Source organism: Gracilinanus agilis, chromosome 1, assembly GCF_016433145.1.
Source record: "Gracilinanus agilis isolate LMUSP501 chromosome 1, AgileGrace, whole genome shotgun sequence".
NCBI lineage: Eukaryota > Metazoa > Chordata > Mammalia > Didelphimorphia > Didelphidae > Gracilinanus > Gracilinanus agilis.
The window spans coordinates 57,573,218-57,589,865 of record NC_058130.1 but is presented as its reverse complement, the minus strand read 5'-3'; the positions used below and the strand labels follow the sequence as shown (position 1 = coordinate 57,589,865).

Here is a 16,648-nt window from a genome sequence, read left to right as displayed (position 1 = left end):
TGGAAGCAGAGTGGGAGTCATGGAGGATCAGGACCCAATGGGATGAAACACACTTTCCTGTTCACATCACAGGAGTTATTTTTGCAGTTCTCGTCTGCCCTGGAACTCCTCTCCCTAATCCAGCTTCCCCAGGCTGCCACCCAGAATATGTTTCTGCCATGTTCTATCCCATCTTCTACCCCATATTCTATCCCTTTAGGGCTTGTAACTCTTGCCTTCTAAGTATCTAGAAAAATTTAGTATTAAAATCTGGGTTGATTTATTTTGAAGAAAGAAGGGGAGTGAAGAAATTACCATTTGGTTCCCCTTTCACATGCACATACATTCTGGGCCCTCTTTCTCTTTGGCAGTATGTGTGTGTTTTTCACAATGATCTTCTAGAGATGGTACCTTCACTATTGTTGCATTAGTAACTATAATGGTAGAAATTTCAGACCAGTTTTAGTAGATAGAATCCAATCAGAGCAAGCCTATAAAAGAAATAGATTTAGAATCATTTGAGTCCTAGAAAGGGAAAGGAAATGACCTTAGTGGTCATTTAATTCAATCCTCTGTTCAAGGTAGGAATTGTGTCTACATTGGGCAATCAATTCATCAAAAAACATTTATTATACCTCGCAAACCTAGGCAAATCTAACAAAAAGATAAGCAAGAGATGAGTTAATGACCTGAATGGAGTCCTAGGAATACTAGATAGGATGAATCTCTGGTAGTTACTGAATGTGAATTAAAAGGAGCATACATATGTCTGAGTGGTATGTAGCACCTTTACAAAAATTGGCCATGTACTAAAGCAGAAATTCCCAAACTTTCTTGGTTCACAATACCCTTAGTGTCTCAGGAATTTTTTCACAGTGCACCTAGGTCAAATGAAATAACTGGCAGTTCCATTTATTAAGTATTTATGTCTAAACAGCTTATGGATTATGTCCTAACAACTTAGTGGTCATTTAAAACAATATACAAATTGAAAGAAAAAATATTTTTATCTCATTCTTAAATAATCACGACTTACTAATGAGATATGTACATCTGTTGGTCACTTACAAATTCTTAGAATTAAAATGGATACCACCATCCTCATGTCCTATTCCACACTGATTTTTACACATTACTTGATTTGATCACAGCAACCACCAAAAACCCCAGCTTTACAAAGATATAAAATCATAAATGAGGAATTTGAAGTTCAAGAAGTTACTGATGTAGCCAAAAGCACAAGAAAACAAAAACATATCAAAAACATCTGAGAATGTCATCAAAAAGAATGTATGGATCCGAATGATGAAACTGTGACCTACCTCAAGCTAGTAGTCCCCATTCAGCCATTCATGCGGTGTCTGACAGATGTCAAGCATCACTGTGTTTCTCTTGAAAATTTAAAATAGCATGGTGCCCCCCTGAGTTCACTGTGGCACCACAATATACAGTTTGGAACCCATGGTGTTATGACATTAAAAACATCATAAAGTAATACAAAAAAGCTGGAAAAATTAAACGCATCCTCGCCTGCATATAGCACAATGAGAAGTGCAATCCATAAAGGGCATTTGAAGAAAGGATTCAAACTTAGCCTAAGTAATTTAATTCTAAAGAATATGTGGGTCAAAGACCAAATCACAGGAACAATGCAAATTTCATCAGAGAAAAATGACAACAATAAGACAATATAGTAAACCTTCTGGAGCATAGCCAAAGCAGTCCTTACAGGGAAAATTATATCTCTAAACATACTTGTATCAACAAAAGAGAGAAGGAACAAATCAATGATTTAGGCATGCAACTAGAAAAGAGAAGAGTCTAGAGGTGTCTATTCTCTTTCCCTTCAAGCCACACCATGACACTGCATGGAGAGAACAGCCCTTACTCTCCTCATAAAGCTGTTGTGATGATCAAATGAGATAAGAAGGGAAAGCATTTTGAAAACTGTGACCTATTAAGCTATCATTGTTCTTGGTACACAGTAGGTGCTCAAAAGATAATTATTAAAGGAATATACTTGGATTTGGACAGGCTTAGATACAAAACCAGCTTTCAACACTTACTTAGCTCTATGGTGAGTCACTTAACTCTCTAAATCTGTTTCCTTATCCATAAAATAGGGATATTAGCTGTACTTAGCTGATAGAACTTTTGTGAAGAAATTTTGAAATGCCTCAGGAATAGGAATTATGGTGATTAAAAGATTCGATAACTTGAAGGAAGCTTAGGAAGTATCTAGTTCAAGTCTTGTACCTGCATTACAAAATTGCTGTGAAATGCCAATGAGATTATCTATGTAAAACATCTTGCAAACCTTAAAGTGCTATAAAAATGTCAGATATTACCGTTATTAGATTGTTCTCATTTGATGGAGTTGAGATAGAAACAGTTAAGGAGCAAGCCACTATTCTGCCATTATTCTTTCATGTTTGATGTTCTGTGGACTTTTACAAAGGTAGATAAAATGGATTTTTGAAATTGGATATAAGTTTTAGAGATAAGGTTCTCTTAGGTAGGGTCACTAGAAACACCTGAGGTCATACATAACTCTTGGAGCTATAGAACCTTGGATATGGTAGGCACCTCTTCCCATTCCTACACTGGTTGATGACTTCCACTAGTTCTCTATATTTTGAAAACTGTTCATTTCATGTGGCTTGAAGATTGTCAGTATTTGACATGACAACATCTATTGAAAACAGTGTTCTTAAGTCTTTTTGAGGCAATGTTATATCCGGACAATTGTAGGCAATAGATTTGTCTGAAATCATCTCTAGTTCCATCACAATTTATTTGTTGGATTCTCAAGAGAATTTTGAGGTTTGTATTTGTAATATGGGGATTTATCATCTATTAGTTTATAATAATGTCATAATTATATTAATATTATCACAGTAAGATATAATTATACCATGTATATTAATTATAATATATCAAGTATTAACATATTGGTATAATTACACAATTTATTAACATAATATTTATAGATTTTTTAAAATGAATATCCAAAATATCCAAGTATAATATTTATAAAGTTTATTATTAAAACTAGAGGGAGCTCATCCAAGCCACTCACATGGAAGAGAAAGTGAGGGGGAGGAGAAACCAAACCTATATACAAACAATGTAATGACACACATACATGAAAGGGAAAAGGAATTGTGGGAAACGTAGTCTTGGGGGTACTACATTTCTAACTGCACATTCCCCCCTGTGATCCTTTGGGAGATCAATCTCCCCAAAGGGATTATGGAAACAGAACTAACTTGTAACTTTAACTAGAGATTTACACAATATTACAAGTTCTAAAGGGAAATTATAATAATTTGGGGATAAAGGGAAATAAAAGAGAAAAAGAACAAAACCAATGTTAGGTGCATTGACAAAAAAACCAATTAGGAGGCAATCCCCTTTGGTATAAGAGTGTACTTTCAAAATAAATACATTCAACATCTCAAAGTTCACTCTGGATCTTCTGGTGCAACATGTGGTCTCTGTAGAAATCTTTGTGGTGTCTTCTCCAAACAGTTCACTTTCTGGATTCTGGGAGGTCATCTCTTGTTCTAAATTAGGCTCAAATTGAAATCAAAGTCACAACAATAACATAGTTCTCCCTAAGGAGAATAATAATACATTCTCCCCTGAGGAAGATATAAGGATACACATAGGAATCACACAGGGATACATGGTCGAGTCAGAAGGCATATGAATCAATTATCAAAAACAAATAAAAGAATCTAAGGAAATTAAAAAATAACTTCTGAGTGAAATATAGAATATCAAATCTGTGAAAAAATTCTAGGAAAAAGGAAAAAATTCACAAATAACAACAGTGATCCATGTCTGTTGTAATTATGGGAGTGTAGTTGAGGAAGTAGTGGTGGTGGTGGTGGTGGTGGTGGTGGTAGTAGTATTAGTAGTAGTGGTAGAGGTGACTCAGAGTTGAAAGACTCCAGTAATGGAGCCTCTTTCCAATGGGGCTTGACTTGGGCAATGATCTCTGCTTTGCTTTCTTTTAATCTGGCATCCTATGTGGGATGGCTGAAGAAGTGTCCCTGTGGTTAATAGCTTGAATATTTTTTTTCCTATCACTAACTCCAGCCTTCAAAGACTTGATATAATTGTACTGACCTCAGCCTTCAGTCTCCTAACTGGCCAGAAGAATATTCTCAGGGATGAAGAGCTTCTAGCTAGGGTAGCTCATCTCACTTGAATTCTATTCCCATTTTCTTGCCCCTCTCTAGTGGGCCAGAAGTTGTAGGTCCCCTCTTCTGACACTGTTTTTGGAAGCTGCTCTGTGTTTCAAAGAGAACCAGAGTATATTAGAAAAAGAAGAGATCTTAGTCACAGCTGGGAGAGATCCTTAGAACATAGAATGTTGGAGAAGTAAGATGACCTTAGAACAGAAAATATCGGTGCTAAGAAAAATCTTAGAACACAAAATGTTGGAAAATAAAAGGACCTTAGACCAAAGAATACAGAAGCTTAGAAGGGATATTAGATCAGAGGCTCTTGATCTGGAGTCCATGAACTTAATTGTTTTTTATTTTAATCATTATTTTGTGAACTGTATTTCAATATTAATAGTTTACTTGTAATCCATGCAATTTATTCATTTAAAAACATTATTCTAAGAAGGGATCCATAGGCTTCACCAGATGGCCAAAAAGGAAAAGAAAAGAAAAAAGAAAAAGGTTAAGAATCCCTGTCTTAACATGTCAGAGCTGGCAGGTACCTTAGGACACCTAATCTTGGAGCTGGAAGGAGCCCCAAAGATGATCTAACCCCTTTATTTTACACATGACAGAGCTTGGGCCCAGAGAGAAGTGATATGTCTGAAGTCAAAATTGCTAGTTTCATGGCCACAATGGGAAATAGGTCACTTTCTGAGTAATCCACTTGTTTGGCTTCTCCGGAAAGCAAAGCTTTCAACTCATTGACCTGAGCAAGATGTAAGCAAAAGCAAAAACTTTGGAACTAGGAGAAGATGGGGGCGATGGAGGGGGAGGAGGAGGAGGGATGGATGGTCCAGGTGTTCTGCCATCTTCCCAAACAGATGTGCTGCCTTCAAGATACACGAGTGTTTGTTCAAAGCTTTCAGCTCAGCTCGACAAAGCTTTCCACCCTGGGTCGGATGGAGGATTAGGGGCTTAGCCCACAGGTATACAAATAACTTCTCTTAAGCTCTAGGGAGTAAGATGCTGCTGATGTAGCAACTCCAGCCCCTTGGCTTAGCACCTAAGATGCTTCCTGAAGTCTGAGAAGTTGGGAAAAGAAAAGAAGAAAGCAAGACTTTACCCCATCTTGCTACCATTTTCATCTTTCTGGCTAGGAATGATTCCGCCTATATGAATGTTTCTTTCTGGAGCTACAGTTTCTCTCTTGGCTTTTTAGGGTTACCTTAGCCCAGTCACTCAGCTGTGTTTATGAGCAATATCAGGAAGAAAACACAAGCAATCTCTGAAAAGAGGTGAATAAACAAATGGGAAATCTGGCCAACATTCTTAGTGCTGATTCCTTTAAAAGAATCAACTATGAACAATTTTGATTAGGTCAACACCTGGAAATTTCTCAGGGTTTTGCCTACGGCTGTGGACAAATAAAGTTTTCAAACTTGAATGCCCCAAATGAATTTGATTTAATGAATATTAGATGCATGCTCTGATACTTACCGGATGTTTGAACACTGCAAGTCACTGAACCTCAGTGTCCTTGTCTGCAAAACGGAGACAAAGAGACTTGCACGGAGTTATTGCAAAGAAGATATTTTGTAAGCTTCTAAGCCAAAGGCTCTTATGTTGGGGCCTGGAAGCTGGTTTATTCCTTAAAATGTGTTTGATACCTCACTTAAGTCAGATTGGTTAACATGACAGAAGAGGAAAATGACTGGAGGGGATGTGTAAAAATCGGTACAATAATGTACTCTTGATGGAATTGTGAACTGGTCCAGCCATTCTGGGGAACAATCTGGAACTATCAGCAAAGGGCTATAAAACTGAGCTTATCCTTTGACCCAACAACATAACTATTAGATCTCAATCCCAATGAGTTCAGAGAAAAGGGGAAAGGACCAATTTGTACAAAAATGTCAATGGCAGTTCTTTTTGTGGTGGCAAAGAATGGAAAACTGAAGAGTTACCCATCAACTAGAGAATGACTGAACAAGCTGTTGATGGAATACTATTATGTTATAAGAAATAGACAGAAAGACTTAAATAAACTGATGCAAAGTGAAGTGATCAGAACCAGAACACTATTTACAGTAACTACAAGATTTTAACAATCATCAACCATGAGAGACCTGACTATTCTGATCCACACAATGATCCAAGACAATTCTGAAGGACACATGATGAAACAATTGCTATCAACCTCCAGAGATAGAACTGATAAATCCTGAGTGCAGAGTGAAGCACAATTTTTTCACTTTATTTTTCTTGCTTTTCTTTGGCAACATGGTTAATATGGGAATATGTTTCGGATGATTCATATGTGTAATTGATATTGTATTGCTTGGTTTCTCGATGAGTAAGGAAGGGACTAGGGAGAGAGAATTTGAAATTCAGAATTTAAAAAAAATAAATGTTTTGGGTGGGAGGAAGGGAGGGGAAGAACATGAATCATGTCACCATGGAAAAATAGTCTAAATTAATTAATTAAAAATGTTCATATTAAAAAATAAATATGTTTAAAGTGTTTGATAACCACATTTCAATATAGTTGATTTCTTTTGTAATTTGCTTTGTATTTTGTGCATTTAAAAATGTAATTCCGAGATTACCAGATTCACCAGATTACCGAAGGGGTTCAGGACACAAAAAAAGGTTAAGAACTCTTGCTCTGAGCACTATATAAATGTGAGTTATCTTTAAAAACAAAAACAAAAAAAGAACCCTTCTCTTAAGCCTGCCATGTCCTTAAACTTTCATTTTGCATCTCTTCTCATTTAGCACCAAATTTCTAAGAATGCCTCTTTAAATGCTCTAAATACAATGGCCTTCCCTCCATTCCCCTTTTCCTTTACTTCTCCAGCTTCTGATCCTGTTGGCCAACCCTTCCTGCTAGATATTCTTTACTCCCTTGGCTTCTTGGATGCTGATTTCTCCTGGTTCTCCTCCCACCTGTGTGACTCCTTCTTTTCCGTCTCTTTTGCTAGATCATCAGTATAAATGCCCTCTAGGATTCTGTCTTCAGCTCAGTCTTCTTCTTACTCCAAACTCTCTCCCTTATGGATCTACTATGCCCTAATGGAGTCAAGTATCATTTCCATGCAGATGACTCCCAAATCCCTCTCCTCACTTCTAATCTCTCCTTCTTGAATTTAAGTCTCACCTTCATAACTGTCTGATGAATATCATAGATTAAGAGGTGGAGAAGCAATGGGGTGGTGAGTTGGAAAAAGAATCAACACCTCTAAGACCTAGGAATTTACAAACAAAATGGAGGCCATCTCCTTGCCATCCACCGAGGTTGCCACTAGACCAAACTGTCCGGCTTCAAAGATGAATCCTTTGAACCAGAAAGTTCAGGACTTAAGCCTCTCTCTCATCTCTGGAACAATTCTTTCTGTACTATCTTCCTCTATTAGAATGTAAATTCCTTGAGAGCAGGAACTTTCTTGCTTTTAATATATACATCCCCAGCTCTTGGCTTTTATTATTACTATTCTTTGTGCTGGTGAATTAGAATCAGGACTTAGAATTGAAAGTCTCTAGTAATGAGGACTTTTTCCAAAGGTGTTTGAACTGGGCAAGGACTTCTGATTTGCTTTCTTTTAGATCTGGGACCATGCATGGAATGGAGTGAGGATGTGTCCCTGTAAGAACTTAGTAAAGGCTTCTTCACTGTACTTATGTATTCATAAACAACAACAGCTCAAAGATACGGGAGGATTTGATGAAAAAATTTTAAAGAAGGGGGAAATCTGGATATGGTTCTAGTCAATAGAGAAAGAGCTTATAGGAAGGGAGAGGTTTAATGTGGGAGATTCCCAGAAGGGATCCCAGGAAATGAGAGCCAGGGCACAAGCAGAGGGGTTGGCCTTGACAAAAAGAAGGACCACCTATTCCTCAGAGGCTGGAGCAAAGGAGAAAGGACATGTAGAAATGTAGAGAGTTTGGGAGCATGGAATAAGAGATGAGATAACTTATGGATGACTTCAATTTTTCAGCAAAATAGCAGGCACTGTCACCTGCTGGGGAGTCTGGGTTGTGGGGGGTGGGAGTGGTTGGAGGAGAAAATTGGGAACAGCTGCTGTAGAGAGCATGACCGTCAATCAGGGAAGAATCACTAGATGGTTGTGCAGCCGGGAGGTCCTAATTAGAGTTAAAGAATATGAAATTGAGGTGTACCTAATCCATTCAGCGGTTCAAGAAAAGGAGCAGACAAGGTGGATGGGGGGATGACTCAGAGTTTATTATTAGCAGGATTTGAGTGATGGTTGTATAAGGGAGCTATTCAATTCACTTCAAAAAACATTTCTTGAGTGAGAGAACCAAGGAGAGAAGACAGTATATACTTAAACTGGTCGAAAATAGGCTAAAAAATTATAAAGAGAAATGAAGACAGAACAAGAATGGTAGATTGGAAGAACAGGAGATGGATAAACTAGAGATTATGGTCAACAAACACCCACAGTGTCCTAGATTCTGTGCTAAATTCTGGGGATAAGACAGGCAAAAACGGTCTCCGTCCTCAAGGAATTCGCAGCCTAAACGGTTAGCACAAAGTTTTAGGGAGAGTGAGAAAAAAGGGAACAATGGAAAGAGATTATTATGAGAAAAAGGAATTTCAAATTTTGAGGTTAGGGAGGAGGCAGTTATGGTCACTCCATATATATTATTGACATGTTTTCTCTCCCAATGGAATGTGATGTCCTGGAAGCCAGGACTGTGTTTTGGCCCTTTTTTTTATACTCCTAGAGCTTAGTACAGTGCCTGGTACACAGTAGGTGTTTCATAAATGTTTGTTGTTGGTGATATGATGGTGAGACCTAAGACATGACTACTTCTATGGGTGAGAGGTCAGGAGAGTTGATGAGGCTAAAAAAAAAAAAAAGAGAGGGCGGGGCATTTGAGGAGGAAATCCCCAACTATGGAAACAATGAGTTGGAGAGGAATGGGTTGGAGAGGAAGGACCATGAGCCAAGTGCTGGACTCCTTTAGAAAGGAAGGAGTAAGAGCTGGATGCCAGTAGATTACAGCATCAAGAGTCTCTACTGGATGATTTAGTCAAATGGAATTAATCTTGAAGTTGCAATCAGTCAAGCAAAGAGACATTTATTAAGTGCCTACTATATGCCAGACACTATGCTAGGTGCTGGGGATATCATGACAAATGCAAGAGAGTCTCTTCCCTCGAGAAGCAGTTGACAACTGCAGAGGGAAGGCTTGGAAGACAGATAGGCAGACAGAACAAAGGTCAGAGATAGAGATAGAGAAAGAAAACAAGGAGGGAGGAAAGAGAGAACAAAGAAGGGAAAACACAGAGAACAGACAGAGACAAAGAGAGAGAGACAGAGGCACAGAGATTGAGACAGAGAGACAGAGACTGAGAGAGACCGAGACAAAGACACACAGAGAGAGACAAAGAGACAGAGAGAAAAGAAACACCAAGATCGAGATAGACAGAGAGAGAGTAAGAGAGACAGAGACAGACAGACAGAGACACAGAAGAGACACAGAAATTGAGACAGACAGAGAGGGAGAGAGAGACAGAGAGAGACAGAGAGAGAGACAGAGAGACACAGAGACAGAGACAGAGACAGAGACAGACACACACACATACACACACAGAGAGAAAAAGAAAGAGACAAAGAGAGAAGAGACATAGAAATCAAGAGAGACAGATGGAGCCTGAGAGAGAGTCAGAGAGAGAGACAGACAGAGACAGACAGACAGACACACAGAGAGAAAAAGAGACAGAGAGAAGAGACAGAGATCAAGAAAGACAGATTGAGACTGAGAAAGAGAGAGAGTCAAAGAGAGAGACAGACAGACAGACAGACAGACAGACACAGACAGAGAAACCTTTATTTTAAATGGCTCCAAGCTCTTGATGATCTATCTCTACCTTTCCTGTCTTTACAGTCTCCCTCTGAGGAAGCGGGTTGTCATTTATCTCTATTTCACAGGTAAAAAAATGACCAGAGAGATGAAATAGCCCTAGATCAACAGTGGTTGATATAATAATAGAAACTCAGAGTCAGAAGAGATGCTCCTGCACTCCTTTCCAAATCCCCACACATACACATCTCATTCTTACATTCTTATAGACTGGGAGTGACTTGTCCAAGACTACTTAGGGGCAACACCTAGCACAGTGCCTGACACACTAGAGGTATTTAATAAATTCTTTTTTAAAAAATTCTTACCTTCTGTCTCAGAATCGATAACCAAATATTGATTCCAAGGCAGAAGAGCAATAAGGGCGAGGCAATAGGGGTTAAGTGACTTGCCCAGGATCACACAGCTAGGAAGTGTCTGAGGCCACATTGGAACCTGGGACCTCCTGCCTCCAGACCTGTTGCTCTGTCCTCTGAGCCTGCTTAATAAATTCTTGCTGGTTAATTGATGGTCACAGCCAAGTCTCCCCATCCTCAGTCCAGTGACCTCTCCATTGGGCTAACTAGGCTGGGCTTGAGGTTTCGCAGTGACACTCCTAATTTCTGTGCTGCCTTCCCTGAAGGCTTTGGAGTCATTACCTGAGCTAATGCCCATCTCCATCCTCAGTCGCCTCTTCCCATCCCAGTGCCTTCCACGGCGGACCATCTGATCTGTCAGCATGATTGACATGTTGCTAGGTAGGGGAGGTTTTCCCCCTATCTTTTCCCAGCCAGATGACTTCAGTTCAAGTAACACACTGATGAAAATCCTAACACATTCATAAATGTTTAGCTAGAAAGCACGCATGCATGATTTTAAGTAATTAGATACTCCGATGGCAGGAGTTCTGTTGGTGCAGCACTCCTTCTGCTTTTCCTTCATTTCTCTCCAGAGAATATACATTTCCTAAATGCGATTTCCATCTTGGCCAGTGCAGGTAAAGAAGGGAGCACTAACTGTGGTTCGGAGCATCTGGGAAGGTTCGGCCTGGAGAACAGCAAGATTAACGGAGGACCAGGGAAGGGGGAGGAAGAGAGCACAGACGTGTTCTGCTGGACCCCAGAGGGTGGAACTAGGAGTACTGAGTGGGAGCTGCAGATTTGAGGGGAAAAAGGGCTTCCTAACAAGGAGAGAGTAATGGGGTGTGGAATTGGAGGAATGGGTTCTTAGGGGGCCAGGGGAGGTCTTCTAAACAGACCCTGGCTAGTGCTAGTTAGGGATCTTTTAGAGATTCCTCTTCAGGGACTGGTTGAAGTAGATGACCCAGGAGGTCCCCTTCTGAGTCTAAGATGCTAAGATTCTGTCACAGCAGAACAAAGAAAACTCTTCTAACAAAGGTAGCCTGATTTTAGAAAGAGCCTCCGAGTGGAAATTGGGAGAATTAGATTTTAGTCACAGTTCTGTTAACTAGCGACATCACCTTGAGTCACTTTACTCCTCTGAGTTTTAGTGTCTTTTGTTTTATGAGAATAATAATCCCAGCCCTCACTCAGGGGCTGAGAGGATCTAATAAAACATGGCTTGAGATGAGGCTTTGAAAGGTATCATGTTCTTTAGAAATGGAAAGGACACGACCATCACTGTTATTTGTCTTTAAATGTCTTCCTGTACCGAGGTGAAAGCTGTCAGGGGACAGAATACATTCAAGACAATTTGGGCTGAATCCAAGATGGGTTTGAGAACCAGAAAAGTGAGATCCGCTAGAGAGATAAACTCGGATGTTGGCCAAATGGGCAGCTTGGTTGGCCCAAAGTTGGGACGGTGGTCTTGACCAGTTTTCTAGCTTTGAATGGAATCATACTTTGATTCCACAATTCTTTGTTGTTCAGTTGTGTCCAACTCTTTGCAATCTTCATGGACCATATTGTCTGTGGGGTTTTCTTGGCTGGAGTGGTTTGTCATTCCCTTCTCATCCAGTGGATTGGATTAAGTGACTTACCCAGGGTCACACAGCTAAGTGGCTGAAGCCACCTCTGAACTCGCGGTGTTCTCTCCATTAGGCCACCTAACTGCCTCCTTTTAGGATACTTACTTTGACTCTACTGCTTGGAATGGTTTGGGGTTTTTTTTTCCCTCTTTTCTGATAGCCTAGTTATCTGCTTTCTGCCTCTTTTCCCCTTGTGGTGTCCTCCTTGCAAATTGAGATGCTAAGAAATATTAGGGTCTATCTAATTGCATTTTCATTCCAGTGAAAGGCCAGGAAGTGAAGGGTTTATGGTGGGCCGGGGAGAGCAGGATGAAAGTCAGCCTGGAAAAAGAAAGCTAAGGAATAGGACTTGGCAGCCCCCTCAAGATTCCAAGACAGCTAACTACCTTGCAGGATTCTGTAACTGTAGCTTTGGATTTTCCCCAGCTGGCTCCCCCTCTGCGTTCCCTTATGGTTTCTAATAGCAGAAACTTTAAGAAAACTTGAAAAGTAGTGTTTGATTAAAGAAGCATAGGAAAGGGTGGAAGAAATTAGGCCTATGGCTTGCATCTGCAAGTGAGCTGGAGCAAGGTTCTGAGTTGGGCAGGAAGAAAAGGAGGGGACCAAGTTTCGGGTATCCCTGAAGCCTTTGCAGCCACAGAAAGCAACCTAGCCTGTAAAGGTCTGGGGAATGGTAGGGCCACGTTCACACCATTCTAAACTGAATGACTAGCTGTTCCCTGGATACAACCCCATTTTGTAAAGGAGGCCCCCCACCTGGAATGCACTCCCTTGTACCTCTGTACCTCAGAACCCCTCATCTCCATCAGTGTTGCTCAGGTGCCACTTCCCAAGGGATAGCTTCCCCAGGGCTCCCTTCTTACCCTTATTCCATTAGAATGGAATCTCCTCTAGGGCGGGAAGGTTTTGCTTCTCTCTTCTGGGAGCACTATCTCCCCCACTCTTTTCTCATTTCCCCTCATTCTGTCTGTTTTCTTATACAAGAATGATTTTTTAACTGACTTTTGCTCTAGAAGGACAGCTTGATTTTTAAAAACTGTTCTTGCTTTCTGTGGCTAAGCCAGGTATTTATTTCTTTGTGAATACTGTTCTTGGTAATATAAAAACAAAATTTTAACCTGCTCCATATTATCATTTCAATTAAATTAAATTTTAAGAGCACACAAATGTAATGTTCCTCCCTGATTAAATTAGAAACAGGTGCATTTTTGCATAAGGAAATTAAGTTGCAGACAATATGAAGATTTGCTAAAGTACAGACACTGATGAAAATAAGTAGCCCTTTTATTTGCAATTATTGAGGCAATCTGTTCGCAAAGTGTACATGCTAATGGTCTGACAGATCTGTGGACTCCAGCAGGCTGCTATGAACAACTCCAATCAACTTCAAGAGTAACAGATTTTTTTTAATAGAAAATATATGTACGTTCTCTTTTCCATCTCATGGTGCTATTTACAAAGCAGAAAATGCCATAAATAGAAATTCCCTAGTTACACTTTCCTCCCCACTCCCCGATCCCCCAAAATAATTTTCATCTGGACAGAAAACATTTTGATCGTTTTAAATGTTTCATCTTTTTTATACAAATATCTTGTAAATCTGAAAACGCCTGGGCATAACAAAGGCAGGGCTTTGGGGTAACTGGAGGAGAGTCGGGGAGGGTCACTGGCTGGCTTCGTCGATGCGTCTCCGGCAGTACGGGCAGCAGTTGTGTTGGAGCACCAGAAGCTCGTAATCCTCCGAGTGAAACATCTGGAGAGAAGGCGGGAGCCAAGGCCTCTTCAGCACCTCTGCACTGGGGCTCCCCGAGCCCGAACCAAGGGCCTTCCCTCCCCCGAACAGCCCTTGTCAGGGCTGGGCGGCCTCTGCCCGCTCCGCAGCCCACAGGCAGACAAGGCCCGGGGAGGAAGCTCCTACCTGGAAACAGGAAGGACACATCGTGATGGAGGCGTCTGGGAGGAGAGAGCGGAAGTACTGCCACTGCAACGGCCTGGGCCAGCGCTTAATGAGGACGTCCCGCCTGCTCATGGACCGAAGCACCGCCCGGTTCACCACCACCGGAACAAATTCAGAGCCTCCTTGCTGCAGGAAGCAGGAGAGAAAACAGGGAGGAAGAGGGCCCCGAGGCTCCGAGAAGAAGGTGCTGCCACCCTTTAGGCCCCTCAGCCGGCCTCAGAGGCCCTCCTCAGGCCACCACCTCATCCATGAAGGAATCTTCCGACAGCATCCGTGTCTGCCAGACGCAGTGGGGCGGGGAGCTCACTACCTCTCCAGTTCCCTTCTGCTTCCTTAACCTGAGGGGAGCTAAGCCACCCTGTATTTGCCATCCTCTGGTGACCCAGAACAGGCAGTGGATTCTGCCTTTTACACGGGACACCCCTCGAGCACTGGCCTCAGTCCTCATCCCCAGGACACACACATCCTGGCCGTCCCTGACGGCGACACTCTTCAGCTGTCCACGTTCTCCACGAAGCAAAGTGCCCCGATCTGAACATACGCTCTGGATGGTCAGCTCTCTGCGGGCACGACTTCGAGGATCCCCGTGGCCTGGACACACCGCAACTCTTGAAGGGCCCCCTTCAAGTCCCCCCTGCTCTCGTCCCCAGACGCCTCACCTGCCAGGGAGGCCTCGCCACGGCGCTGCCCGGCGCTCCTGTGGGCCCCCGAGGCTGCAGGCTGAGCTTATCCTTCCCTGCCTAAGTCAGCCCGAAGTCAGGACTCCTCAAAAGGCCAGCAAGGGACCTCGGCAACAGCCCTCCACAAAGCTCTCACCTCAAAGCTCAGCTTGGCCGTAAATGGGTCGTCTTCCTCAATGCGGTCCACAGTCTCATCGAGTCTCAACGTCTGCGAATCTGGAGGATTTTAGTCAAAGGAAGAAGCCTTGGGAGGCCTTATGCAGCGCCCCGAACAGTTAGGACTCCAAACGGCGCTCCCTTTCTTCCCTGGCCGTAGAGCTCATATTCAAGGTGTGAAACCTGACATCTGGGAGGAAGAGGGCGAAGAGCAGCCCAGGGGTATTTAAAAACCAACCTCTCAGACAGGGGGCAGAAGGTAGAAGGATGTCTGCCTAAAGTCACCAGTGAATCATCAACAGCCCAGAACAGGCCCAAGTCTCCTCCCTAGCAATACAGCCCTCGGGCCACTGTATTAAATGATAAAAACAACAATACTAGGAATGGGGACAATGGCCACAACAAAGGCTCCTGCTTTACAGCACCTGAACAGCCACCAAGCACTTCCATAGGGAGCCTTCCTTAGTCCTCACCTGCTGGTTCCCCAGGACTCCCCATCACCCCACCCCACCCCACCCCACAAAGGATACTATTGTTGGCTATTTCTTGCCATTTTCTCTCCTTTTTCGTTAACCTCGGAGCCTCCAGGTCAATGAGAGCCACAGCTTCTTCATCAGTAATTCCTTCTTCCAGGTAGAATTCCACCAGGTGCAAAACCTCTGGAGACCAGGAGTCCGAGGTTGGAGATAAAGAGGATGTTAGTAGAGCTGAATGGATCCCAGTGTTGGACCTCTGCCTCTGTTTGGATCCCCAAAGGCTTTACAGATTGTCAGCCACCTCCAGGGGCTGCTGAGGGGCCTCACTCATCCTCACAAAGCCCCCTGTTCCCTTACCATTCACAGAGTGAAAAAGGAGGAGGGAGGCTCCCACTGAGCACTCTCTTCAACTCACCGTACGAAGAGGCTGAGAAGACAAAGGGCTGCCTGCAGTTGATGCACACGTTCCCCAGGTTGTTGAGCAGAGGGTTGTTGGTGGAGCACCTGTAACACAGGGGTACGAGCTCCTACAAAGACAGAACCCAAGACACCGCCTGAAACCACATCCACAGACCGCCTTCCCCGTCCACAGGGGCACAGGCAGGGCCAAAGCAGGGTGTCTTCCTCCTCCACCTCTCTTTCACTTTTTCTTTTGCTCCCACAGTAAGCTGGGCACTGGACCAAATGGACAATCGTGTGTCCAGAGGAAGCAAACACTATGGCCAGCAGCTCTGTGGGCAGAAAGAAGGGGCATCTGGTGTGCCTGCTGTTGGGCCGAGTCTCATTTCAGTATGCCCTCACACAGGACGAGCTAGTCCAACCCCTTTATTTCATCCAGGAGGGAGCTGGCCAAGAAGGGAAGTCACACAGGAGACATGAGGAACAGTCTTCACAGGCACCGAGGGTTCCCCTGCCATCAGGTCCACACTAGGGACATGGGGAGGTAGGGCAGGAAGAAGGAAGAGCCCTCAAAGGTTCCCTCGCTTCTGACTCCTCTGTTGCTCCCATTTCTTTCCCACAACATAAGAATGGTTCAGGGCAACATTGTGAATGATGCGATTAGAAGTCATTGGTTAAAGTGTTCGAAAGTTTAGAAGGTGAGGGGAATGACCAGCTGGGTTGGAGGAAAAGGAAGCTCAAGGCCAAGGGGCAGCAGGAGCGAGTGCCCAGCCCAGGTTGGCTCCAAACCTTGGAGGCTGGGAAAGTTCCTGCTGCTGTCTGGAGACTGCAGGCTGCTTCCCAGGAACAACATAAGCAAGAACATAATCAAGAAACTGAGGGACCTGGAATGTGCCTGGACCACTGGAATCCCTCAGGCCAGGCTGAAACCGACTCCAAATTAAGGAAAGGATAAGGGAACTGGGAGC

The 16,648-nt window shown here is 42.8% G+C and overlaps 1 protein-coding gene across 2 annotated transcripts in view; it reads right to left on the bottom strand.

The window, feature by feature from the left end:
* Window positions 1-13,299: 13,299 nt before the first annotated feature.
* IFT122 (intraflagellar transport 122) overlaps window positions 13,300-16,648 on the bottom strand; it is a 47,989-nt gene continuing 44,640 nt past the window's right edge. For both annotated transcript variants that reach the window (XM_044656865.1, XM_044656866.1), the window contains 5 exons: window positions 15,697-15,808; window positions 15,336-15,464; window positions 14,786-14,865; window positions 13,931-14,095; window positions 13,300-13,765 (listed from right to left, as the gene is read on the bottom strand). In XM_044656865.1, coding sequence (XP_044512800.1) covers window positions 13,676-13,765; window positions 13,931-14,095; window positions 14,786-14,865; window positions 15,336-15,464; window positions 15,697-15,808 — 576 coding nt within the window. In that variant the 3' untranslated portion in view covers window positions 13,300-13,675. The remainder of the gene's footprint in view (window positions 13,766-13,930; window positions 14,096-14,785; window positions 14,866-15,335; window positions 15,465-15,696; window positions 15,809-16,648) is intronic.